Source organism: Astatotilapia calliptera, chromosome 11, assembly GCF_900246225.1.
Source record: "Astatotilapia calliptera chromosome 11, fAstCal1.2, whole genome shotgun sequence".
NCBI classification, from domain to species: domain Eukaryota; kingdom Metazoa; phylum Chordata; class Actinopteri; order Cichliformes; family Cichlidae; genus Astatotilapia; species Astatotilapia calliptera.
Genome location: NC_039312.1, coordinates 35,862,697 through 35,889,028, shown reverse-complemented (window position 1 = coordinate 35,889,028; position 26,332 = coordinate 35,862,697). Strand labels below are relative to the sequence as shown.

Here is a 26,332-nt window from a genome sequence, read left to right as displayed (position 1 = left end):
CGGGTCGTTAAATGTACTCGGCAAGGAGCCTATTTCTAGTGCATCAAGATAAACTTTATCAAGACTGGAGCTAAAATATCAATATATTTCTTATAATACTCAATCGGGAAGCCATCCAAGCCTGGCGATTTCCCGTTTTTCATGGATGAGATCGCAGCTCTGACCTCTTCTTCAGTTATAGTCTTGTTTTCTGTTCCTCAGAAAGAGTCACTGTAGAGCTGAAAAAATGTCCTCACCTCCTCCTCATGAAGTGCACCAGCAGAGGTGTACAAATCTGATAAAATGATTTGAAAATTGAATTTATTTCTTTTGATGAGTAACCACTTGGCTGTCTTTCTTAATCAAAGATATATTATTTAAATTTTCTTGCTGCTTCGGTTGCCTCGCTAATAGTCTATCATTCTTTGTTTTAAGCCTAAATAAGGCATATTCCGCCTTTTTGTTATAAATGTCATTCAGCTGGTATTTATCATTTGAGTATTGTCTCGCTAAATCCTTCTCCAATTCGCCTATTTCTTTATGTAAAGTTTTTTCCCGTTCTAGATCACGTTTCTTTTGTCGCATATGCAATTATCTTTCCTCTTATATATGCTTCGGACGCTTCCCAAACTGTGGCTACTTTATCTGTGGAGCCCATGTTGATTTCAAAGAAAATTTTAAGCTCGTTTGTTAACTCCTCACTAACTGTTGTTCTGCAACAACATCGTGTTCAGCCTCCAGAGACCCGTCTTTGTTCTGTCTGTGTTTAAATCCATTTGCACCTCTATGATCACTAACGGCAATGGCACCAATCTCACAGTCGACAACTGAATCGACCAAAGACTTTGATATTATGGCGAAATCTAACCTTGAATACTTTTTATGACAATTGGAGTAAAATGTATATTCCCTTGAACTAGGATTGACTAACCTCCAAATGTCCACTAGGCAAAGACCCTCCATCAGTAATCGAGTAGCCTCTCTGTCCCTGGGTTTGTTCTTATTGATTATCTCCGGCCAGTATTACCTGCCCCTCACGATCACACATCTTGTTAATTCTGTGAAAAAAATCTGGCTCTTCTTTATTAGGTGCATAGAAATCACACAAAGCCACTCGGACCCCACTGATTAAAGCTTCTTTATCATTATATTTTTCAGCAACACGAAGCTTAATTTTGTATTAATAAGGATCAAAACACCATTTTGTTTACTTGAATATGAAAAACGGAAATATATTCTGATGTTATTTTATTCAGAACATACCTTTTGAATTTTCAGAGTATTATTATATAAGTATATTTATGAACCCTTGAGAGAGATATGTTTACCTGGTTACTCGGGTGGGGGGTGTCTCACAGGAAGTCTGTGTCGAGTCTGCGTGGGTTCTCGCCCACAGGTGTGAGAGTGACTGGTTGTCTCGCTGTGTTAGCTTTAATATATAATAACATTAGACCATATCAAATGTAACGATTGTGTTAATTAATATGGCGAAATAACGAGACTGTGGAATTTTGTTGTTGTGGTTGAGGGCCGTTTAAAATGATTTTATTTTGAAGGGGTTTACCGGAAGCTGTCGGCGCTGTTGACGCCAATTGGCTGCTTGCCTGCTGCGGCTCGTCGGAGCAGACGGACAAACATGGACGTCACATGTGAGAGAATGACCTGATCATGGACCGTAGAGCCCGCCGCGGGAACAACCAGCACCGACACACAGGTACCGGGGACCGGAGGGGCCGAGGAGAACGGGCCGTGTTTCACGCGCGACTCGGAGCGACCGCCGCGCTAGCTGCGGGTGGGACTAGCTTAACGGAACCGCGTTTAATGTCAACATCTACAGCTGCCCGGTGTGCGAACCGGGAGGAACGGAACCGTGCTCCAGCGGGCCTCGGTGGGCTCGCCGTGTTCCCGCTGTTCGCGAAAGCGGGTCGCGTTGCGGTAAACGCGCAGAACGGGACTCAAAAACGAGCGCACCCAGGCGGCCATTCTCCGTCCGATAATGGAACCCGCGTCCAGCTGGGGCCGCTCGGCGCTCCGGCGGCGGCCAGCGTCGGTCCGCGGGCTCAGAGAAGGCCTAACCCGGAGCTATGTGGTGGTTTTCACCGTTCTTCAGTCTCGAACCTGTTTATTGAAGCGTGGAAATGACGCGTGCAGAGCCCTGTCCGATAATGGAACCCCGTTGGGATGTTGTGGAGGAGGTTTTGGATGTCCCGCAGCTGATGTCCCCCCAGCACCAGCACCTGTCTGCACACCTGTCTGTCTCCTTGTTGCACCTACGAGGCATGTTCAGCGGGGGACAAATTAAAGGAAAAGCCTGCATGAAGGAAGCTGCTGCTGCTTTCTCTTCTGCATCACTCCTCCAGCACTGAGCTCCACCATCATCCTCAAACTCCTGAAGGTAGACAGGGCCCTCTAACCTGCAACCACAAAGCCTGAGCTCAGGTGAAATCCACGGAGGCTCCTTCCTCCTCAGTCAGAGCCAAGCTCACCTTCCCGTTCTTTTTCCTTTAATTTGTCCCTGTCTGTGTTGTAGGTTTGCTTTCATGGAGAACGAAATCATCAGATTATTAAAACGGACAAATCAGAAATCAGCACGGTGAGCTCGATCATCTGATCATCTGGTTGCCGGTTCGAGCCCCGGCTCGGACAGTCTCGGTCGTTGCGTCCTTGGGCAACACACTTCACCTGCCGCCTACTGGTGGTGGTCAGAGGGGCCGATGGCGCGATGTGGCAGCCTGGCCTCTGTCAGTCTGCCCCAGGGCAGCTGTGGCTGCAGCTGTAGCTGCCTCCACCAGTGTATGAATGTGAGAGTGAGTGAACAGTGGGATTGTACAGCGCTATATAAATGCAATCCATTATTATTTATTATTATTATTAAAACTGATCAATACCGATCGATCAGTTTGCTGCTGATACAAACAGCAATCAATAGATTCATATTTTCATTGTACGGCAGGTCAGCGATTAACAAAGGAGGAAAAGTGAACACGAGCAGCAACAATCGAGGAAATAAAAAATAAATGTATTTAAAATTCAATAAAATATAAAAAAGAACTCAAAATAACTCGAACTGAAAATGAAATGTTAATAATTCTGATGTGAAACCAGCTTCATGCAAGTCACATGACTTCCTTCCTGAGGCCTGGCTTGGATGTGATTGGTCCGTGTGACTAGAACAGGTAAACGCAGCAAAGCTGTGGCGGCGAGGAAACCTGAGACGCCCGCAGGACGTGTCGCTTCTTGCAAAGAATTTGTAGCTGCAGAGCGAAGCCGCGGTCATGTGACGGATCACAAAGAACAGGAGCGTGTCAGACGCTGATAACATACCTGCTGCACACCTGAAGGCTGAAAACCGCCCAGACTGTGTGATGTCATCAGAGGGCGTGGCCTCGTAGCAGTTATTTAAATAATAATAACAATAATAATAATAATAATAATGGATACTTTATTGATCCCCATGGGGAAATTACTTGTTTTTCTCTGCATTTGACCCATTCACTCAGTGAAGCAGTGGGCAGCCCACTAAGCAGGCGCCCGGGGAGCAGTGTGTAGGGACGGTACCTTGCTCAGGGGTACCTCAGGGTAGCCGTTAAGTGGATTCGAACCGCCGACCTTCCGATCATGGGGCGACCACTTTACCTACTGAGCTATCCCTGCTCCTGATTGGACGTCTGTGGTTTTTTTGCTGACACGCTCCTGTCTCGTGTTAGAAATGAGACCTGCTGCTCAGACCTTTGATACATGAAGGTGACCTTTAACCTTTACTCTGAGCTGAAACGGAGCTGGTTACACATGAGCAGGTTATTACCATTGCAACCATAAAGGGGGCGTGGTCACATTCATCACATTCATCTTCATAATCTGACCTTCGGTGTACCACCTGGATGACCTTTGACCTGACTAACTGTAAATAGTGATGGACTGAATTTGTGGGTCGACTCTGAGACCCGGTCAGGAGCTGGTTTAGTTTTAGTGGTTTGTGCATGAGGACTGGTTAGTGCTGGTTTTAGCACTGGGTGGTTTTAGGGGTGCAGAATGTGGTGGGATGGGAGCGTTACGAGCCGACTGGAGCATAAACTGGAACGCCGTGTCTGCAGACTTGGGGCTCAGCATTCTTCCTGTGATGCGTTCACTGCCTCCGCGCTGAACTGGGACGCGTGAGCGACTCTGTTTCCAGGACATTACGCAACGACTCAGCCTCCATTTGGACGGTTTCATGTCCCGAACGTTGCTGCGGGGCGTGAGCTGACAGTTATGTAACGGGACTGGTCGGGCTGACCTCTGACCTCTGTCCTCCTGTGATGGAAGTGTTTTTGAACGGTCGCCACACGTCCGCGTTTTTAAAAAGGCCTCGGAGGTTTCCTGAAGCTGAAGTCTGCAGGGACTATTTTCAGCAGTGGATTGATCCACAGTCAGTGCAAGATGACTTCCTGTGACTGAAGTGGACTCAGAAGGGGGAAGCTGAACTTTGACCTCTGACCCGTTAGCTGTGCGTGTTGTCATGGATTCAGCGGTCTGAGCGTGCTCTGCCATGTTGGCCGACGTCCAGAGTTTTTTCCTTTTTCCTTTAGAATAACACGAGTGAACTTGAGATCGATTTAGTGTGGCCTTTTAGAGCAGAGTCTGAGAAATGACCTCTGACCTCGGTGGGGAGGTGGGTGTCAGCCATGTTGGAACAACAACATGCAGAAGACACAGCGTGCGTGTTGTTGAGGAAAACGCCTGATTGGTCTGATTCTTGTGTTGCTCTACAAGGCGCAGTTCCTGCCCAACGCGCACGCTGCACGCTCCCGTGGATTAGCTTGCTGCCCCATATGTGGAGTAGACGGGATCGAACCAACGACCTACAGCATCACCAAACAGAGGTCAAAGGTCATTTTTAGTCTGTTGAACCATGCAGGAGTCGCTCAGTCAGGACGATCACACCGCACACTCGGTGTTTGCCTGCAGCTGTCGTGTTTTGAATCTGTGGTTTTATTTTGAAAGGGTAGCATATTTGTTTTGGGCTGGTATAACTTCCTGTTTTAGGGCAGACAGGAAGTCTGACTGCTGGCTCGGAGGAAGCGCAGGTTTGCTGCTTGGTGACGGTCAGCTGTTAGTTTCGTGCTCTTCAGTTTTTATTCTAGCGGCTCACCTGTGCACAGGTGCGTCAGCTGCTCTGTTTGTCCTTCAGTTTATTGCTGAGCCTCCAAACCTTCAACACTAAAACACACACACAGACACACACAGACACACACACAGATCCTGTTTCAGGATGTCCTCTGTAATCCATTCCTGTCTCCTGCTGCTCTCTCGTGTCCTCCATGTTTATCCTCCGGTTCAGGTGCTCACCTGGACTCACCTGACAAATATGACACTAACAATAACAACATGATCTGATGACTGTTTGTAAGCAGCAGACACTGTGATGAATAGCGTTTTATTTCCTGTGCTGTCATTGGTGTTTCCTGATGTCATCACTGTTATCCGTGATGACATCATCGTCCTATATGGGACCAGGAGCTGTGGTCTGAGGTGTGACTGAAGCAGACGCCGAAGCTTCGTCCTGCTGCCTGTTTGTGTGTCTCGGTTGTTCTTCTTCGTCACGGTTGCTGCATCATCATCATGTGACTTAATTTTGGAAGCTGGCAGTGTGTCCTCGGAGCTCCGGCGCTCTGTGGACAGACTAAATTTAGCCTCGTGTATCTGGACCTCCTTCCGTGCTGTCTGTGTGAGGAATATTCTGGATGCCGGTCAGAGTTTAAGGAGCAGCCGGAGCGTCGCTGACCGTCCCCGGCCTTTGTCACGATGCTTTAAATAGCTCGGCTTGCTGGGGGATTCTAAGCTCCGAGGGCCGAGGACGGGTTGGGATACGAGAGCAGCTTCAGTCACACGGAGTGAAGGCGACTCAGAGTAACAGACAGAGTTCTGGGAAATTTCAGCTCCCTGCTGTCATCAGATCGAAGAATTCATTTAATTATGGACTGAATAACTTTGCTGCTGTGGATTCTGAGCGACGGCGGCTGCGCGACGGCGGCTGCGCGACGGCGGCTGCGCTGTGGGGCTCTGAAGGAGCTGAGAGCTGCTGAGCTCAGGCGGCCGTAATGAAGAGTTTTAGTGTTTGTTTTAAAGAGACCACAGAAGAAGAAGGCCGGTGCAGTTGGAGTGACAGGCACTCAGTGACATCACGATGATGATGATGCCGGTCGGCTTCACTGAGGTTGTTCTTCAGAAAGCTGCACATCCCTGAAGCTCCAGAAGTGTGGAGCAGGATCAGAAGTGCGTCCTTCACTGTGTCCCCGTGAAACCACCTGATGACCCGATGACCTCACCTGTGCCTCAGCGAATCTCACGCACACATCAGAGGTTCTGGGTGGTTCTGAGGGCGGTCCCAGTAAGCTGCTCAGGCAGCGTGCTCGCTAACCTCTGATGCACGCTCTGTGGTTTTGTTCTGGTCCCTCAGCGAACTGCGCGCCGCTGAGTAATCACCTGACATTTTTCGAGGGTGCAGAAAGCATCCAAGTAAAACTTGAGTGGGCGTGGTTCAGGTGCACATCAGCCCAGCTGATCACCGACGGTCAGGGTTAAAGGTCGGGGTTTTATCCGGGTTAAATGTGTTTACGGTGTGGAGGTGAACTACTGAGCATGCTCGTACGGTTCCCTCGGTCTGCTCTCTGCGGCGTTCGGTATGACTAACGTTAGGTAACGGGCGCCGCGGCCTCGGAGCGGTGGACGGGGGGAAGTTTAATGGTCTGACAGGAAATAAAAAATAAAATGCCAGACTGGGACTGGACGCTTCCTGATTGGACACAGGGTCACATGCTCGTCCTAACAGACCAATAACAATAGTGTTCTCGTCACCGACGCTCACGCAAACACACGACTCTTCCTGGGCTCACGCCCTTTTCCTGAGATCTGATTGGTCAGCAGGTGATGGTTTCTTACCTGTCGATCTCTAATCTCGAAGGTGTGCGGCATTGGTTACCATGGTGATGTACCTGGTAAGAAGTGAAGCACCTTCGTAACACCCAGAGCCTGATGGGAAAATGTGAGCGAGTGACCGCAGCCGCAGGCAGTCATGTGACAGTGACGTCACTGAGGCTGCTGATGCCAGTGAGTGACTGCAGCGTGACGCCCCGGGAGACACAGAGGCGCTGTGATTCAACAAACCCCGCCCCCAGTGGCTAGTACCAGTTACCAGATAACACACACACACACAACCCCGTTCAGCTATCTTAGTGAGGACCTTCATTGACATAATGGTTTCCTAGCTGCGAACCCTAACCATGAATGAACGCCTGACCCTGAACGTAAACCTAATGGTCACCCTGACACTAAAACCACATTTTGAGCCTCGAAAATGTCTTCAAACGTGTGAGGACCGGGCGCACGCACACACACACACGCACACACACACACAGACACACCCACTTCCTGTTTGCTGTCACCTCTACTTCGGGGGAAACAGCGCTGCTTTCACACCTTCCTGCCTCGCCGCTCACGCTCACACTGGAAATGAAAGCTCTATTTTTCTCCCTCGCTGCACCGCTCACTTCCTGTGGCAGCCGCTCGCTCTAACGCGCTGCAGCGAGCGAGGCGTGTGACTGACAGCTCGTCAGCCTGGACGCACGGACCGATCCACGATCGCAGTAAGAGCCCGTTTGTGTTTGTTCGTGTGTTAGGCTTCGTCGCGCTCGTGGTCAGTAAAACCTCGCCGTCTTCTTAGCTCGGCACCTCGGCACGGTCCCGCCGGAGCTGCCAGATTGGTCGGTTTGGTGATCGATGCGTCGCTCAGCAGGAAGTGAAGCGTGCAGTCTGTGGAAGCTAGAGACCCGAGCAGAGCTCAGACACTCCTCTCACACACTCACGCTCACACACATGCAGTGAGGGTAACCTCTGGGTTCGAACAGAACAGCACACCTGAGCCTCACCTGGGCGGAGTCAGGCATCGACAGCTCAGGCGTTTGGCCCAAACAACACACCTGACATGTGGCTCACATCACCTGAGTCAGGTGTGACAGGTGATCAGCTGATGTTTGGTTTGCACAGGTGCAGATGTCTGTGCGGCGCAGGACGATGCTGGGATAGGAGCAGATGGAGGCAGGTGATTGGCTGTACCTGTAGGTCAGGTGACCTCCTGCTCATGGTTCCACGTTTGTAGTACATAGTTTCATGTACTTTGGTGACCTCGTTACACACCTGTGTTACTTTCCCTCACGCCGTATCATCGCAGCGCTGACCTCTAACCAGCGTCAGGGAGCGTGAGAAAACCAGGCGCTTCTTCAGGTGTGCGAGACAAACCGCCGCTCGCAGCGGAGGAGAGGTTCCGGTTTCAGCTGCGATCGGGATTATTATTAACCGTTTCACTTCCTCTTAGGTGCTTCACTTCCTGCTGCGCTCGAACAGTTTGTTGAAACTGTTTAAAGGGTCAGAGGTCAGACTGCTGCAGAGGGAGGCCCGACACCGACAGCCCCACCGTGTTTGTGCCGTTTGGTGCGTTTTAATGACAACGGGCTAGGCGAGCCCAGAGAGGCGGAGCTCTGGTTTGATGAGAGGAGTTTGCTCCACCCTTTTGTCCAAACTGCTGGAGACGAAAAGCTCAAATGTAAAAAGCAGGACCTCAGGAGTGACTTAAACCAGCGGGTGATGTCTGTGTTCTGGAGGTCAGAGGTCAGAGTGTGTGGTTGCCCCTCACGCTTGGCAAGGGCGGGGTTTTAAAGGTTTGAGTGTTTGATGCTGGTCTGTGAGGAAATCTAACCCGTCTCTGGGATTTCCAGTGTGTGTGTGTGTGTGTGTGTGTGTGTGTGTCTGTGTGTGTGTGTGTGTGTGTGTGTGTGTGTGTGTGTGTGTGTGTGTGTGCGTGTGTGTGTCTGTGTGTGTGCGTGTGTGTGTGTGTGTGTGTGTGTGTGTGTGTGCGTTTCCACTGTTGCATATTAAAAAGGGAACTGACTGATGAAAGCAGCTGTTTCAGCTGAAATGTCTGTGATAACTCAGCAAACACAGGCTGGTGCGTTTGATTTCAAGACCAGGGCGCGCCGTCTGATGTCACATTTTATTTAACCAGGTCGGACCCCTCAGGTGTGTGCAGACAGCAGGCGACACGAGCAGATTCTACCTGTGAATCAGCTGCTGCTCGAGCTCCGCACCCGAGCCCGTGTTCACCTGGTGCAGACTGGGTTTATGAACTGGTGCAGACTGGCTCAGTGTTGGTTTGGACTTTCAGCCCATGCACGTTCCTGTGTCACGGAGCTGAGTGGGTTTGTTTCATGTTTGATGTTAAACTCGTGTTTCAGGCTCACCGCGTGGGCCGGGCCTGGTCTTGGTCTGAAGGTGTCAGGTAACGGTGTTCGGGGGTTTTCCTTTCCTACTAAACGGTTATTTTGTCACCGGGGGAAGTTGTGTCGTATCTGCACAGGATGAAGTATTTTAGTGTTTACCACAGCAGCTGACTGTGACTCACTACAGCTCAGTTTCTCCTTTTCTTATTCTGCTTTTAGATCAGCTCAGGTCCAGCTGAGGCTTTTCTGACTCTTACACAGAACCTGGTGACAAACTGGGATTGTGCTCATAGAGGCTGGTTTGGTTTTACTCTGGGTTGGGATGGGCTCATTTGGGGTCTGATTCATCTTGGACCTTGGTTTTGGACCAGTTTCAGGCCGGTTTAAACTGGTCTGGCGAGCTCCTGTAGGCGGGTCCGTCTCTGATGCTGGGATGGAAACTCCTCGGTGGGTGGTGTCGTGTGTGGATGTGCAAACTGCTGAGGGGGTGGAGGTGTGCTCGGTGACGACGGACAGCAGGTTTGTGTTAAAGAGATAACGCCGTGTTTTATCACCTCGCTGCGTGACGTCATTGATGAACAGGAAGCAGGTCGCCTGTCCGCTTCCTGTTTGCCAGCTGACCTCTGACCCTCCGATTGCTGAACTTCCTCTTCAACTGGTCCCTCTCACTTTCACCTTGCGATGACAGCGACGAGCGCGGCGCCGCCCTGCGCGACTGAATATCTCCTCCTCACAGAACAGGAAGGAAAGCAGCTGTTTGGACGTCTGCTGACATCAGCTGTAAAAGTTTAAATCGCGTCTGAGCTGAGGAAGCGGCCGTGTCATCAATAAACCATGAAGAAGAGTCGCTCTGATATTCTCAGGTGAAACGGAGACGCTGAGCGTTTATGCTGAGGTGGAGCGCGACTGAAAAACGCTCGTTTTAAACTTAAAGCTGTGATCGGAGTTTGTCCGAACGCCGTCGCTCACGCTGGAGTTTCCCGGGTTTCCCGAACGCAGCGCTCAGCTGGTCTGTAATTCATGTTTGATGTTAATATCAAATGATTGTTTACCTTCGCACGGCGGTCATGTGATCATGTGCCTTTTAAATCGATACTAACCAAACTCGGCACACGGCTGTGCCCGCTGATGGAGATGTCTTCAGGTTGCCTAGCAACCAGCTAATCACAGCAGTGTAACGTGAACATTAGGGACATCAGCAGAATCAGTAAAAAGTTTTTATTTCACGTTTTCCTGTCAATTGTTTGTTTTTTCTTTTTAGCAGATTAATTTTCTGATTATTGTTTATTTGGATTTGATGGTCCGTTCACTTTCTGTCCATTCACTTCCTGTCTGATCTGAATGAGCAGTGATGTGTCGAGTTTTTAAATCGGGTTCTTCGCTGTGACGTCACATGATGGCGTGAAAACATCAGTGAGAGGCTCCACAGCCAATCAGAGGAGAGTTTACAGTTAGAGAAGACTGATTTGAAACACACACACACACACACACACACACACACACACACACACACACACACACACACACACACACACACACACACACACACTCTTCAGTTTAATCGCACGTCGTAGCAGAATCAGCGTCGGTGTTTACCGTCACGCTCCGTCAGGGCGGATCCACACAGCAGCCTCTCTGCTGCTCTCTGATTGGTTGATTCGGGGCTGCGAGTCATCGTCCCGACCTCCAGTGTGTGTCAGATTCAAGGTCCAGTAATAATCTAACTATTTGAAAAAGTAATCTATTACCCTGGAGCGTATCAGAGTTGGTGTAAATACCGGCGTTGGGCCACGCCTGCTGGTGATGTCACGTTTGCAGTAATGTATTTGGTGTGACTGACTGTATTTTCTGCTGCTGTTCATCTGCAAGCTGCTTTGCAGCCCGCCTGCTGTGGTGACCTGTGCTCTCTGTCCTGCAGTGGAGGATCGACAGGAGGCATGACCGAGGAGAAATGTCCCCAGCTGGTGGACTACTTTGTAGTGGCTGGCCTGGACCCCGCGGGGCCGTGGAGGCCCCTGGACGAGGATGGGAAGGCCGCCGCCTCCTCGACGACGTCCTCGTCTTCTTCCTCGACGGGCCGGGCGGCAGAGCCCGTGACGGACCTGGTGGTGATCGCCCGGGGGCTCGGGGAGGACGTTCCCGAGGGCTTCACCTGCATCGAGAAGACGCTGGGCGGACACTCGGCCGAGCTGAGCGCCGGCCTCATCAACAACCCGCACCTGTACCTGTGTTACCGCCGAGGGCGGGACAAGCCGCCCATCCTGGACCTGGGGTGAGACGCACACACGTTTGTGGTTATGAGCTGTGATGTGTTTAAATCCTCAGACTGGTGCCGGCACGATTTCCACCTGAGAGCCGACTGATTTTGTCGATTCAGAGTTGAAGCTGAATGAAAAAACGTTTTCTTCGTGAGAATTTAACGTTAAAAACATTCGACGTGTTTTATTTTGCGTCAGCTGTATATCAATAAGAAATCCTCGTTATTCTTTTTCATCCAGCGCTCGTTTTGTGGTGTCTGTCAGTAACAGCTGGAGCGTGCGAGGCTCTGATGCAGCTGCAGGGTCTCTGGCTCGTGCGGTGCTTATTAAAGCCGAGGTTATGTCATCCACAGGATTATGTAACGCAGTGGGCAGGCCGTCGTGCTCGCCTCGTTAGTTTACACTCAGTGTTGGGAAATAACGAGCTTAGTCCTTTCAGATTAGGTGGAGCTGCAGGTTTGGACAGACCTCCAACCTCGGAGGGAACCCAGCCTTGTCCGCCTCCTGTTAGCAGGATAGGTGACAGTGGGGAGGAAGAACTGTGTTTAAACAGGAAGGACAGTCGTCTGAGGGCCTGGTTGGGGTGAGGGAGGGAGAGGGTGAGAAAAGGTGTGAGCAGCGTTCCTCCCTGCGGCGGTTCAGGCTGTGGTTAGCGATCATCGCACTGATGGTGCGACCGATGGAGGCGCTCTGATGCACTGCCCTGTCTGCAGGGTTCTGTACGAGGGGAAGGAGCAGCTGAAGCAGGGCTGGTACGTTATTGAAACCACGCCGTACAGCCGCTCGGCGAGCCTGAGCGCGGGCGGCGCCCCCACGGCTCATCGGGTCTTCCTGACGTACCGCCGGGCTCCGGACTCGCAGGGCCTCCACACGCTGGGCGTCACCGACATCGCCCTGCTGCTGCCCAGCAAGGGCGAGGTGGCGCCGCACACCTTCTGCAGAGTCGACAAGAACCTGAACACGGGCATGGTGAGTGCGGGGAGGCGGGGGTGTTTCAGGGGTTTGAGCCCCCTGTGAGTGCTGCGTCACTGACCCTGTCGCTGTTTGTGTGTCTGCAGTGGGGCCCAGCACTGCACGTGTGCTACAAGAGAGCCGTGGCTACAGCCAACGCCCTGGTGTTCGAGGCCGGTGAGTACCCGCGTGACCCCGTGTGTTTTCAGCCTCCTGCAGGAGGCGAGAGTTAGAAACGCTGCAGAGACACGGGGAGGTTCCCCCAGTCTGTGCAGCACAGCTCCCAGCTGCTCACATGGGTGATGGTTTTCATCATATGGAGCTCCCAGTACGCTCCCAGTGGAAAACCAGAACTAAGGGTCGCAATAAATCCAACAGGAAAAGTCAGGATCTGTGCTGGAGTAATCAGAGTATCGCAGGATCTGTGCTGGAGTAATCAGAGTATCGCTGCCCGCAGATCTGATCAGCCGCTACCCGGAGGAGGACCTGGACTCGTTTCCTCTGCCCGAGTCGGTGCCGGTCTTCTGCCTGCCGATGGGCGTCACCGTGGAGAGCTGGCCTCAGAACACCAAGTACCAGCTGCCCGTCTTCTCCACCTTCGTCCTCACCTCCGCCTCCGGGGACAAGGTGGGTTAGCTGGAACCACAGATGATCAGCGGGTGGAGGTGATCCGTTGTGTTGTTTACTGTGCAGTTACAACTTTGATGCTTTAAACCATTGTTACACAGAGCAGCGAGGTCGTCTTTCAGTCCGACCTCTGAACCGTAAACTAGCTCCTAACTCGAGCATGAACCGCTGTTACGTCTCCATCTTTGCTTCGTCCCTGCAGGTTTACGGCGCCGCCATCCAGTTTTACGAGTCGTTCTGCAGAGAGCTGCTGTCGGAGCGGCAGAGCATCCGCCTCGGTCTGCTGAGCGTCGTCGACCGGCGGCCCATCACCAACCGCAGCCTGCAGGTGAAGAAGAGCATCTGCGTCCTCTCTCACTGGCCCTTCTTCACCGTCTTCCAGAAGTTCCTCACCTTCGTCTACAGATACTCCATCTCCGGGCCCCACGTGCTGCCGATCGAGAAGTCCGTGAACCGTCTTCTCTCTCGGTCAGAGGCCTTCACACCGGCCTCTGACCGATAAACGCCTGCCAGCTGATTTAAAAACACGTTATCACGTATGATCTGTGCACAGAAGCGATGTGTGCTGATGTCTGTTTCCTGTTTTTTTTTTTGTTCCCCTCCTGCAGACACATCTCCAGCTTCATGCACAACGTCCCGTTTCCTTCCCCGCAGCGTCCTCGAATCCTCGTTCAGGTAAGACCCAACGAACCGACCGTGCAAATGTTTCGCCTTCTGAAAGTTCACAGCGCTGTCATGTTGTTCCGCACTGATACAACAAACCTGACGCAGGTTTGTGTGAGCTGGAGCAGGAAGTGTTTGTACTCCAGGTCATTGCATTTGCATTAGATTTCTTCCTGCAGAGCGCCTCGACGCTGCACGGTGGACAAATGTGTTGTTTGTGTGACTGCTTCCTGTGGCAGCTCTTCCTCCCCACAGTTCCCAAGTTTTCCCTCTGATGGACGGTGTCAATAAAACTGAGATCAAACGTGACTGACGTTGTGTAATTATCCTCACTTTGTAGATCGGATCGTGTTTTTCTGATGAAACGCGTAGATGGACGAAAACGCTGTGACTTTATTCTTTGCTCCCTCCTGACAGGACGTAGGAGGCGATCTGTTTGCAGAACAAACCGGGTAACGGCGCCCACTCAGAGCCTCTCCATGAATCACTCTCATCCTGAAATCATGATTTTTAACAAGAAACAAACCTGGGTGATGATCAGTGAGGGCTTCATGTGTGATTTTACTTGATTTGGATTAATCACGTCACAGTCGCTCGTTTATTCCTGGACTTTACCAGTGCGGCTTTGCATGAGTCACAGTTCAGAATAATCCTTCTTTGTCTGGTACTCGGTTCAAAGATCCTTTTAGTTCTTGAGAAGATGGTGTGTGTGTGTGTGTGTGTGTACTGATGCCAGCTGTGTGTGTTCGCAGCTCTCGCCGTACGACAACCTGCTGCTCTGCCAGCCTGTCTCCTCGCCGCTCCCGCTCAGGTGAGTGCCAGCTTTATCCAGACGAACCACAGTACCTTTACCGTCACGCCTGTGTTTGACCTTTGACCCCTGTGTGTTTACGATAGCGGCGCGAGCTTCCTGAAGCTGCTGCAGAACCTCGGCCCAGAAAACGCCTGCACGCTGCTGCTCGCCGTCCTCACTGAACACAAGCTGCTGCTGCACTCGCTCCGACCTGACGTCCTCACCTCTGTCAGCGAGGCCCTCGTCTCCGTAAGACGCGCACACGCCCTCATTCCAAATGACAAAAGTCCCAATGCTTCATCTTTATTCTCGTGGGCCAATTAAAATGAGGGCCCCCGCTGGCCCCTGAGCCACGGATTGAAAACACTGAATCCAAAGCAAATCTAGAGTTTGTTCCGGGCGGGAGGATAAATCTTTCCTTGTGATCCCGTCAGCAGGTTCATGGTTTGCAGACAGGCCTGAATCTGTCCTGGAAGTTTGTAACTCCGGTTTCTGTGTCCAGATGACGTTCCCGCTCCGCTGGCTCTGTCCCTACATCCCTCTGTGCCCGCTGCAGATGGCAGACGTGTTGCTGGCACCGATGCCCTTCATCGTGGGCGTCCACTCCAGCTACTTCGACCTGCACGACCCCCCCACCGATGTGGTGTGTGTTGACCTGGACGCCAACACCATCTTCCAGTGAGTCTGACGCCACCTGTGCACCGAGCCCAGGATAGATGGTTAAAAAGCTCCCTTTATTCGTATCTTCAGCAGTCTTCTTCCTGCATCTGCTCTGATAATCTTTGATTATCCACAGGAACCAAACAGTTTGTGTATCCGGCTGTAAACATGTTTATTTCTGCTGAATAGTTTTAACACGGGAGTCTATGGGGCTGCCTCTCTGCTGCCTCTGCTGGACGTCAGAGGAACTGCAGCATTTGATGTTTCAGCATTATCTTCATTGGAGAAAACTTTCCTCTTCCTCGTTTCAGGTCAGATGACAAGAAGCCACTGTCATGGCGTTCGTTACCCAGGAAACACGGCAAGATGCTGTTCAACGTCCTCACCAACCTCCACAAGACGCTGGAGAAGAGTGAGCGACTGCAACGGCTGAACACATGAACCAGTGTGTAAACAGGGTTGCGTCATTTAGTGACTCTCACTTCTTGTGGCTGCAGTTTGCACTCCCGGCCAGGAGGAGGCGACGCTGGAGTTCCTGCTGACAGACTACGACCAAATCTACAGGCGTCAGAAGCAGCTGGAGCTGGAGATCCAGGAGGCCTTCCTGCGCTTCATGAGCTGCCTGCTGCGAGGCTACAGAGCCTTCCTGCTGCCCATCACGCAGGCGCCGTCCGACACCACCACCGACTGCAGCTCCCTGTTCAACCTGCAGGGTGCGCCCTTCGTAACGTTGGCGGCTTTTGTGTGCAGAGCTGTGAATCGGGGCGTGTGATGCACACGCTGTGAGTGAAGCTGCGCCTCTTCCTCTTTGTGCCGCAGGTTTCCTGAAGTCTCGCGATCGAACGCAGCAGAAGTTTTACACCCAGCTGACCAAGACGCAGATGTTCACCCAGTTCATCGAGGAGTGCTCGTTCGTCAGCGACCGCCACGCCTGCCTCGAGTTCTTCGACGAGTGCGTGCAGAAGGTCAGAGCGGCGATGCTTTCTCGCGTTGCTCGGCTAGCGCCCAGCTAAGGTTTTGATTGGTGTTCTCTTGCTAAGCAGGTGGACGTGGAGAAGCCGGAGGAGGTGAGGCTGATCGATCTGGACGAGACGCACAGCGGCGAGCACACCGTCTTCATCATGCCTCCCGAGGAACCGCAGGAACCTGATGGGTCTGAGTGCCCCGCCCTCTACAGGTACAGCTCCGCCCTCAGGGGCCATTGAAATGGGTGGGGTGGCTTGTTTGCTGTGGAGGTGGGAGGATGGTCAGGATGTTAACCCAGGTGACCCGTTTCCTTCTGTATGTTAGCCAATGAGCTTCCATCCTTCTGCCATCACGTAGCGTCTCGATGTGAACAGACCGTTTCAACACTTTTCATTAAACACGTTTTTATTTGCTGCGTGCAAACAGACTGAATGGCGTCCTCTCGGGGAGGAGGAGCCACGTCAGCCGTACCACCTGCTCACACTTGTTTCCCTCTCACCTGTCCAGTTACGAGACCTTCCCCACCCTCAAACTAGAGCTCTTCGACCAGCCCCAGGACCAACTCCGCGTCCCAGCCAAGGGCAGCGCTCCCAGTAGCCCCGCCCCCCGCCGCACCAAACAGGTAAGACAAAGATACTGAGCAGAAATGATCTGGTCCCGTGTTGTGTTCATTCGTGTGTACAGAGCACGCTCCGACGGGAGCAGCGATGCGTTCAGGGGAGCGCCGCGCGTGGAGGTTTCCTCCCGTCCTCTGAGCTGAAGCTAGCTGTGACCCAGTTTCCCTCAGAGTGGAGGCGAGAGGAGGAGCTTTAACAGGCGTCCATTCATCATTGTAATTTAATGAACTGGTATCAATATTTCAGCACTCATTAAACATGCAGAGGCCACAGACGGCGTGACTGAGAGCGGCACAGACGGTGTTTTCTGATCTGAGCAGGAGGAGAGCATGCTGGGAGGATTTAGTCAAGTACACATCGCAGCAGTGCTGTTAAAGCTCCTCCTGCAGGAGAGCTGCAGTTTCATCAGTGGGAGTGAATCTCATTTCTACTGCTCGCTGAAAACCGTCACAGCCTGCAATTCCTCCCATGTCCACTTGAGGCTCCACGCCTAGCCTCAGCCCGCTCTCTGCTGTCGTCGAGCTAACTCACTGGACGCTCTGCAAACACAGACGACAGGCATCCTGATTAAACTAATAGTCATAATATCAGAGCTGTGATTGGTTCCTGTGAGCGATGCTCCTGGAAGTGCTGACACTCTGTGCGCAAAGAGCTGCATAAGAGCAGCGTGCTGCTGCGACGCCGGTCAGCTGTTAGACCGCTAACATTCAATAATGCGTCCGATCCTCAGCTGGACTCTGAGTGCTGTGAGTTTAAAGTCTGAGATTATGACTCAGGTCAAACTGTCACAGGTTTGTAGGCTGGCGTCGGTGCTGGGAGCAGAGGAAGGGATCCTGATTCTGCTGGTCGGAGACCAGTGCAGGCTTCCACTCTGTAAACCCTGCAACAGACTCGGGACCGTGTTCTGATCTGGAGCTCCACAGGGTTCTGTCTCGGGACCCCGTCCTGTTTTCTTTGCACGTGCTCTCTGCAGGTCGATCACCAACATTTACAGCTGTATTTACTAGGGCTGCAACGATACACAAAATTCACGGTTCGATATTTTTTCAATACAAAAAAATGTTCATGCCTTTTTAATTTGTCATTTATTAAAATTATAAATATATATTTTAACTCAAAAGTACAGTTTTTAAATGTAATGTTGCTGAAACAACAAAGGGATAAAAAAATAAATATCTGATGGAGGAATCCCTCATCTTTGGAAAAGAGAGTTTATTACAGAGAAATGGCTCTTTCAAAATAAAAGCTCTACTATCTGCTTCTTCTGGGCTATATTCTCAGCAGCATATTAAACATATCAGGTCCCCATAAGGAGAATCCTGTGCTAACGGCTGTCTAAATGACTCGGGTAAAGTTTGTAGCATGGTGCTTGTTGTCTTTGTCTTTGCACTACGATGATGTCGGAGTAAATGTGCAGTCATATTCGTTGTGTTCCCACTAGTGCTGTCAGCGTTAATCTGAAATGTCGTTAACGGCACAACACGGCAAATCTCCGTTAACGAGCTACCGCCGATCGCCCCGTGCGTGGGGCTGGACGGCCAACACGTTAACGAGCTAACTGCGCTAACACACTAGCTCCCACCCATGTAATTGAGCATTGCATGGCACATCCAACATACTGTTTTACTTTAGTCCATGACGCGCTTACCTTCAGGGTCATACGTCACATGAAAACCAAAATAATTCCAAACGCCAGATCTGAATGAGGGTGCGGGAGGTTCAGTTTGCCATGTTGCAACAAGCTTAGCTTCTGTCTGCTAGCTTGCGCTGCGCTCAGTGAATCTGCATTCGACTACTCCGCCTAGGCTGCACTGTCGAGCGCATCGTCAGAAGGAAAGTTGATAAAATAAATTACAAATGTTGTATTGTTCGATACATATGCGTACCGAACCGAAAGCACTGTATCGAACGGTTCAATATCGATACGAATATCGTTGCACCCCTAATATTTAGCTTCCTAGAAGTGGCTGTTAGACGGCTTGCTGTGTGTTGGGTGTAGAAACTTGATCCTTCCTCAGTTTTTTACAGCGAAACGATCCAAACTGGAGGAGACTCTGCGCTGTTCACTGAGAGGTTGAAGATGAGCTTCAGAGCCTTTCATTAAAACACAAGTTAAAAACTTTGCAATAATCTTGACAGCCCAGAATAATCTCAGGGCTAAATGTGTAAGCATGACTTTGTTTAGGCTGTAATGCAGCGTGCAGCCAGTGCTCAGTTTATTCTCTAACGCGTGACTCGGACGTGATGCTGTGATATTCACATTTCTGTGTTTAAATCTAAAACGTTGATTTTAAAGTCATGATTCAGACGCTGAACACCTGCTCTGACCACCTCCTCCTCCTCCTCCTCCCTCCAGGAGATCAAGTTGGCTCAGAAACGGGCCCAGAAGTACTCGGCAGTGCCGGACATGTGGTCCAAGTGCCTGCTGGGTCACTGCTACGGCCTCTGGTTCATCTACCTGCCCACCTTCGTCCGTGCGGAGACCGCCAAGGTCCGCGCCCTGCACACAGCCTACGACGTCCTCAAACACATGGAGAACCGCAAGGTGGTGCTGCCGGATGAGGTGAGGCTCAGACGGGGTAAAAGGTCGCTGCTGTGACATGTTTATTTGACTTGTTGACCTGAGACGTTTAGAAAAATCCACCCGAGTTTCAGCTGTGACAAACTCGCAGATCGTTGGAGCCCCGAGTGCTGACACGGAGGACTCGAATATGATGATATGAGCACCAGGTTACGCTGTGTGTGTGTGTGTGTGTGTGTGTGCGCGTGTGTGTGCGCGTGTGTGTGCGTGTGTGTGTGTGTGTGCGCGCGCAGGTGTGTTACCGGATCCTGATGCAGCTGTGTGGTCAGTTTGGGCAGCCAGTCCTCGCCGTCAGAGTCCTGCTGGAGATGAAGAAGGCGGGAATCACACCGAACACCATCACCTACGGATACTACAACAAGGTCACACACGCACAGACACACAGTGACGTGGCGAGGACGGTGCGCGTCACCTGTTCAGGTGTTTTCCTGATGTTACGGCGTGAACTCTGAACGTCCTCGCTGACGCCGTTCTCTCTCCTCAGGCGGTGCTGGAGAGCAAGTGGCCGTCGACCAATCAGGGCGGGCGTCTCCGCTGGGCCAAGCTGAGGAACGTCCTGCTGGCTGTGGCCCAGTTCAGACAGCCAATCAAACGGCGGCAGAAGAGCGGCTCCGTGGGTTCGCGTGGAGGTCAGACATCTTTAAGTTTATGATTTTAATTTTCAGACGGCGGGGAGCGTTGATGGCTGACCCCACCATTACGCAGGAAGTAGCCCTGACCTTTCATTTATACGTTTGGTTACAGAAACGGCGGCGGAGTTTGACCGAAGGCCCCGCCCCCACTCCTCTCTGATTCGTCAGTCCAGTTGGAGCGGTCTGAGTGAAAGCTCGAGTCACGAGTCTCTGACTGGCCCGCTGGTGAAGAGCAACAGTCTGAGCAGCATGAAGATGGCGAGCGACAGTAAGAGGCGGCCTGCTCAGCTTCGCCGCGTCCTCCTCTTCCTCTGTGACATCATCGTCTCACTAATTCTCCTTTCTGCCCCACAGAGGTCAAACCGGGTAAGAAGTCCGTCCTCCGTGAGGCGGGGGCCAATGGCTGCGCAGACGCCGTCTCCCGTAAACCCCCGCTGGGACGGCGGGACACGTCCACGCCGCCTCCAGCGCCCTCCGGTGGAGCTCTGGTTCAGCGGAGTCAGGTCTGCCTCTCCAGCTTCTACAAAGAGTGCGTGGAGTCGGCCGACTCGGAGCTGGACTTGCCCGCTGAGGCAGACAGACGGTCAGTTTCACCTTCACCTGTCTGACATCGATTCTGGCCTCTGATTGGACGTTTCTTCACCCGTGTGCGTGTTTGATCCTCAGACCTGCCGACGTGCAGGGCTCGTCCGGCAGGAACAAAGCTGTCGATGAGAACTACAACAACGTCTCCTCCCCGAGCCGAGGAGGACTGGCGGGCAAACTGCAGCAACTCCTCACGCCGACCAAACACCGAGTGTCCGTGCGACGAGCCGCCAGCGTGGGCGACCGGCGCCCGGGAGGAGGGGGAGGAGCGGGAGGAGGAGTGATTGGACGAAGAGTGTCGGACCAGAGGCCGTCGAGGAAAGGTCAAGTGGCCGAAACTCTCCTAAAAGCAAAGGAGAAGCTGGTCAACGCCACATCAGAGGTAACGGCGGCGTCTTCGCGTTTGCTCGTGTCAGATCGTTGCTCGGAGGTGTGTGATGTGAGCCTGCAGCTGTTTGCTGCTGTTGATGGAAGTCTGTGTTGGTTCGTGAGCATCGTCTGCACACATTCCAGTATTAAAGTGTTCCTTGTTTTTGCTCCTCGCAGGTGTTAACAGACTCTCTGTCACTAATCTACTTCCTGTCTTCTCAGAGCTCGCTGTCTGTAGGAAGCGACCTCGACTTGATGGATGTGCCGAGTCCTGCGTATCCTCTACGCCGGTCCTGGGACGCCAATCAGGAGGGGGTGGGAATAGAGGTAAATGGAGCGTGTTTAGGAACGCTGCAGCAACTGGACTGGTCCCGTCGGTTAACCTGAGCCCCTCCCCCCGTGTGTCCAGGTGTTGATGTCCAGCTGCTCGCTTTGTCGTAGCTGCAACTCGCTGGTTTACGACGAGGAGATCATGGCGGGCTGGACATCGGACGACTCCAACCTGAACTCCTCCTGCCCGTTCTGCGGCTCCTCCTTTGTTCCCTTCCTGAACGCCGAGATCTGTGACCTTGGACCCGTCAGCAGGTACAGCTGGTTTAGCACGTTGCTGTGGCCTAAGGTAACCAGAGGTGTTCCTGCAGGACGGACGGCTGCTGGTGGTCAAACTCCAGAAGCATAGATCGTTTATGCCGCATTGACAGGTGTTTCCTTTCCGGAGCTGACTTTTCTTTGCCTTGTCAGTGCGGACCGCTGCAACTGGAACCTGGAGGACGAGGTGGAGAGTGCCGTGAGGCCCCCCAGTGGTCACGAGGCGTCCGTGCGACCCCAGTGTAACGGGCTGAGCGAGGACTCCAGCTCCGAGACCAGCAGCTACTCCGAGACCAGCAGGACCACCACGGTAATGCTCCGCAAAGCCGTTTCTCTCACACATCATCCTCACCGGACGTCTCACTCACAGACTCCACCCCCTCCATCAGGGTTCGTCAGTGGGCGGCGTTCCCCAGGTGACCGTGGCCTACCTGAGCCCTCTGGTTCTGAGGAAGGAGCTGGAGAGTCTGCTGGAGAACGAAGGCGAGGCGGTCCTGGCCCAGCCTCAGTTCCTGGACAACCACTCCATCATCTTCTGGAACCTGGTGTGGTACTTCCAGCGCCTCGGCCTGCCCAACAACCTGCTGCAGCTGGTCCGAGCCTCACCGCTGGTCAGCCAGTTCACACAGGTAACACAGTTAGGTGAAGTTATGGCAGCCAGGTGGGCGTGTCCAAGAGGAGAGAAAAACAAAAAGGGCAAAATGAGGTCGACTGTGGTGAATGTGGGGTCGGCTCGGTGCTGTGTGCCGGCTGGGGTTCGATGTTGAATTTGAAGCCTGCACTTTGGCATCACGTCCACCAGCAGCGTGGCTTTTTTGTCTGCATCGACAGACTGTACAGGACACCTGCTAATCAGTGACATCCCGATAAAACCTGAGCTCACGCCGCGGTGACCTCACAGCAGGCATGTTATCGGTTAGATGACGCCTGGCTGACTCTCGTCGTTTGTGTTTCCCAGTCGGAGAACTCGGCAGTGAGAGTGAGACTCCTGTGGGACACCCTGACCCCCGACACAGACCAGTGGCCCCCCCTCTACGTCCTCTGGAGGATCCACAGTGAGATGAACACACGTTTATTGTTGAGTTGTTGACTTTTTAACATTTAAGCATTTAAGCCGCCATCCTTCTTTCCTTCCAACAGGTGGCGTCCTGATGAGAAGCTACAGCTGGCGGAGGCACAACCACCCGTTCACCCTGTCCTTCCTGGAGGAGGTGCTGCGGTGGGTGGGCATGAATGAGGTGCACAAGGCCGTCACGCTCTTCCTGGACACGCTGGCCAAACAGCCGGGAACCCCCAGGATCCAGAGGTGAGCCGGCAGGCGCAGAAGTTTGTGAAACGGAGACGGGCAGCAGCGAGACGACCTGAAAAACGTTCAGCTGAGGTTTTACTTTGATGCGGTGAGATGTGAATTTTGTGTTTTCTGTCTGGCAGGAGTCTGTACAGAGAGTTCCTCTTCCTCACGCTGGCAGCCATGGGCAAAGATCACGTCGGTAAGAACACGCCACAGGCTAGCAGCTAGCATTATTATTATTAGTATGTTCTGCATTCGTGTTTGTGGGCGTTTCCTGTGAAGCTGATGTCTGTGAATAAATTACAGACATGGACCAAAGGAAGAAATGTTTAGATTTTGGAGGTCAAAGGTCGAGGCTGCCCGCCCGTCCATCCACCCAATCCACTCATCCATCCACCAATACATGCATCCACCCACCCATCACTAAATTGATGGTGCGAACTCTTGGAGTCCACCATTTAATCTCCTAACCTGTCATCAGGAGGTGGAGCCTGGTTTCAGATGATCGCCACACAATCAATTTAACTTTATTCATACAGCGCCAAATCACAACAACAGTCGCCTCAAGGCGCTTTATATTGTACAGTAGATCGTACAATAATATAAAAAGCAACAAGAGTACAATAACCTCAGTTTGATCTGAATGAAGAAGCAGAAAGTTAGCGGCCGTCCGGGCCTTTATGTCTTTAAGACGCTCAGGGAGTAAGAGCCAAACCGTGAGGCCCTGCAGGGCTCGAAGATCGCTCAGGTCCATCCTCCTGTCGTGTCACTCTGCAGTATGACTGCTGAGCTCCTCACGGCACCATCAGCAGACGTGTTCATGCTGCGTGGAGACTGCTCCCAGCAGAACAGAGTAACTGGTCAAACAGTGTTAAATCAGGAAGCACACGACTTTGACGGCTGTTCCTTTACATGGGTGTGGTCTGTAGTTCAGTCACAGACTCGCAGATTTTAACCTTCGACATCTTTGAGGTCAGCTGTTCGATGGTAACTCCTCCTCCTCTCTCTCTTACAGCGGCGTTCGATAAGAAGTACAAGACGGCGTACTCTCGGCTCAGCGGTACTCTGGGTCGGGAGGAGCTGCGGAAGAAGCGAGCACAGCCTCCCAGCCCGAAGGCCATCGACTGCAGACGCAGCTTCCACCCGCCTCTCGAATGCTGAAACGGGTCCTGGTGACGTCCCCCGCGCTCGTTCATCCCTGCGAAGGGAAAACGGCGAGCCTTTGGATCCCCGCTGCCTTCACCTGCTCGTGTTCTTCACCTCTCTGCTGCCTCCAGGTGGAGGTCGGAGTGCCGCACTCCTTCCTGTCCTGTCCTTCTTTTGCCTCGTCGGTGTGAATCCAGACGCTCTACGGCTCCATCAACGATCCTGAAAGTAGATCCGGCAGCAGGAGACAAAAGGAACGCACTTCTCTCAGCAGCATTCTGAGCCGTGATTGGTGCAGCGTCGAAGGCGAGGGCTGGTTAGAAGCTCGGGCCGGGCTGCCTGATTTAAAGATGCACTGCATGGTCACGGGCGAGCCTCACAGTTTGTTTTTAAAGCGTGGTCGAGAAGGACTTTCAGACGTTTTTTATTAGTGTTTTTGAACGACTCGTTGTGCTGGGAGTCGTCCAGAAGATGGTCGGCCTGTCACAATGAAGCTGCAGTTTGAGTCTTTCCATGTGACCACAGAGGCCAAGGTTAGGACACAGGAAATGGCAAAAAACCCAAACCTCTCACATCCTCCAGTCACCGCTGGATTCCCTCTGCAGCTTTGTGGTGCTGGTGCACATCAGCGAAGCACGACTGAAGCAGGTGACCTGACACGAGCTTCCACGGAGGCGGAGTGAAAGTCTCGGAGAGCGAGTTAGCAAGCTAAGTACAACAGCGGTCACCTGTAAAACCTGACCAGCGACAAAGATCACCGATCATAACGAGTAGAGTAACCTCCCCCACACACGGCTGTAATCCTCTCATCCACCGCCCGCTGCCTGACCTCCACGATGAAGCTCGAACTATTTCCTGTTAGAATCCAGATGGCAGTACAGGAAGTTCCCCTCTGTTTGGACCTGGAGACTCACCTGGAGGCCCGACGCACTCATTCGGGAAGTGCTGTGTGATGTGAAATCTGTATTATAACAAAGTGTAGATATTTATGGCTCTAATAAAGCAGAGGGTGTAATAAACAGGTTGTTTCAGCGGCAGAATGCAGAGCAGAGCTTTTTGATGGAGCTCAGCGACTCAGCGTTAAGGCTGAAGAGGAAAGAGGACGATTTAATGCACGCTGTCATGTGTTGATGCTCGGAAGCTTCGCTGGTTTCAGCTCAGAGCGTCTGGTTTGGGACAAGCGAGGTCAGAGGAAATAAACGATCCAATTTACAGACAAGTTTCCCTTGAAGGCGTCGCCTTCTCCTTACGGTCCGCCCTGCGAGCACCAGCAGCTACCCTGACCGAGGAATCCGCAGGTCCAGATGATTTGAATCCTGACTCGCTCCGTCACGTCTCTGAGGGTCTTCTAGTTGTACCTGGAGCATTTAGCCTTGCATGGGGTCTTTTATTTTGAAAGGTGGCTTGTTTCTGACTTCCTGTTCTCTGCTCTGAGTAGCTTGGTGTGGTTTCTGTCAAAAATAGCACCCCTGCTTATTTTGAGCAGCAGGAGTCAGGAGTGCCGCATCACTGTGCCCACGGCATTCTGGGTAACACACCTTACCTGATCTGAGAGCTCATTGGTTGTTCAGATAAGCAGTGGGTGGAGCCTCTGCAGATCTTTTGTTAGTTTTTTTTAAATATTAAAAAACAAAAAACTTCATGTTTCCTTTTGAGGCCACGTTTGCTGCACGGCTGATGTTTTTGTTGGGTCGTGTGTGATTGTCCTGAACCAGATGCTCAGTTTGTGACCTGATGCCCGTTCACGTCTGGTCTGTCAGCTGACCCACAAAGCTAACAGTTTGCTCTAGGGCGTCTCAGCAGCAGCAGGAATCAAACCGGCGACTTCTCACTGATATTTCCAGCTTCATATTTTTAGTGTCATGGAGCAGCTTTGCATGATTCACAGTTCAGAATAATCCTCCTGTGTCAGGGCTCAGCCCCTCAGTCACCCTCTGCTTTGGCTACTGTCTCTTAAGCTGCCAGCTTTCCTCTGATTGGACAGCTTGCAGAAGCATGCGGGGGACAGATGGCTGAATAAATGTGAGTTTTTGGTTTACAGGGGGGGGGGGGCACTGTAACGTGTTATGAGACTAAAGCACGCTCACGCTGATGATTGCGTCATCAGTGAAATAGTTCCTGCTGCAGCCGAGCGCCCCGGAGCCAGGCGTGAACTTCAAGCTGTGGTTAAACTCGTTTGAGTCTGTAACCAGCCAGCTGACCGCCTGTGGTTAGAGCCGGCTCAGGCGGGCGCATTTAAACTGATATTGTGTTTGCTGTTGTAATTTATAAATGCTCGTGATTTCAGTTGTAAATGTTTTTTAAGAAAACAAATAAAAGTGAGCAGAGTTTGCAAATACATTAAATTTATGATTATTTTGGTGTGATATTTC

At 52.0% G+C, this 26,332-nt stretch overlaps 1 protein-coding gene across 2 annotated transcripts; it reads left to right on the top strand.

The window, feature by feature from the left end:
* The first annotated feature begins 1,535 nt into the window (after nucleotides 1–1,535).
* On the top strand, nucleotides 1,536–26,305 carry dennd4b (DENN/MADD domain containing 4B). Of its 2 annotated transcripts, XM_026186028.1 has the most exons (30): nucleotides 1,536–1,693; nucleotides 11,152–11,505; nucleotides 12,205–12,460; nucleotides 12,550–12,619; nucleotides 12,900–13,069; nucleotides 13,272–13,397; nucleotides 13,678–13,744; nucleotides 14,150–14,184; nucleotides 14,485–14,543; nucleotides 14,630–14,774; nucleotides 15,028–15,203; nucleotides 15,497–15,597; nucleotides 15,683–15,898; nucleotides 16,005–16,150; nucleotides 16,229–16,362; nucleotides 16,659–16,773; nucleotides 19,125–19,331; nucleotides 19,583–19,711; nucleotides 19,834–19,978; nucleotides 20,094–20,249; nucleotides 20,336–20,564; nucleotides 20,648–20,948; nucleotides 21,158–21,262; nucleotides 21,345–21,520; nucleotides 21,677–21,833; nucleotides 21,913–22,152; nucleotides 22,482–22,578; nucleotides 22,664–22,829; nucleotides 22,955–23,013; nucleotides 23,830–26,305. In XM_026186028.1, the coding sequence occupies exons 2-30, from the start codon at nucleotides 11,171–11,173 to the stop codon at nucleotides 23,973–23,975; spliced, it is 4,464 nt and encodes a 1,487-aa protein (XP_026041813.1). In that variant the 5' UTR covers nucleotides 1,536–1,693; nucleotides 11,152–11,170; the 3' UTR covers nucleotides 23,976–26,305. The 2 variants fall into 2 exon arrangements, with proteins under 2 accessions (XP_026041813.1, XP_026041812.1); XM_026186027.1 differs by lacking the exon at nucleotides 14,150–14,184 and having other exon boundaries at nucleotides 13,272–13,513.
* The last annotated feature ends 27 nt before the right edge of the window (nucleotides 26,306–26,332 follow it).

What these genes read in the sequence shown, in the direction of transcription:
- dennd4b (XM_026186027.1), top strand. Translation starts at nt 11,171, where the DNA reads ATGACCGAGGAGAAATGTCCCCAGCTGGTGGACTACTTTGTAGTGGCT. An exon ending in CCCCCCGCCGCACCAAACAG is followed by an intron (nt 16,774 to 19,124) that starts GTAAGACAAAGA and finishes TCCTCCCTCCAG; the next exon opens with GAGATCAAGTTGGCTCAGAA. An exon ending in GACCTTGGACCCGTCAGCAG is followed by an intron (nt 21,521 to 21,676) that starts GTACAGCTGGTT and finishes TTGCCTTGTCAG; the next exon opens with TGCGGACCGCTGCAACTGGA.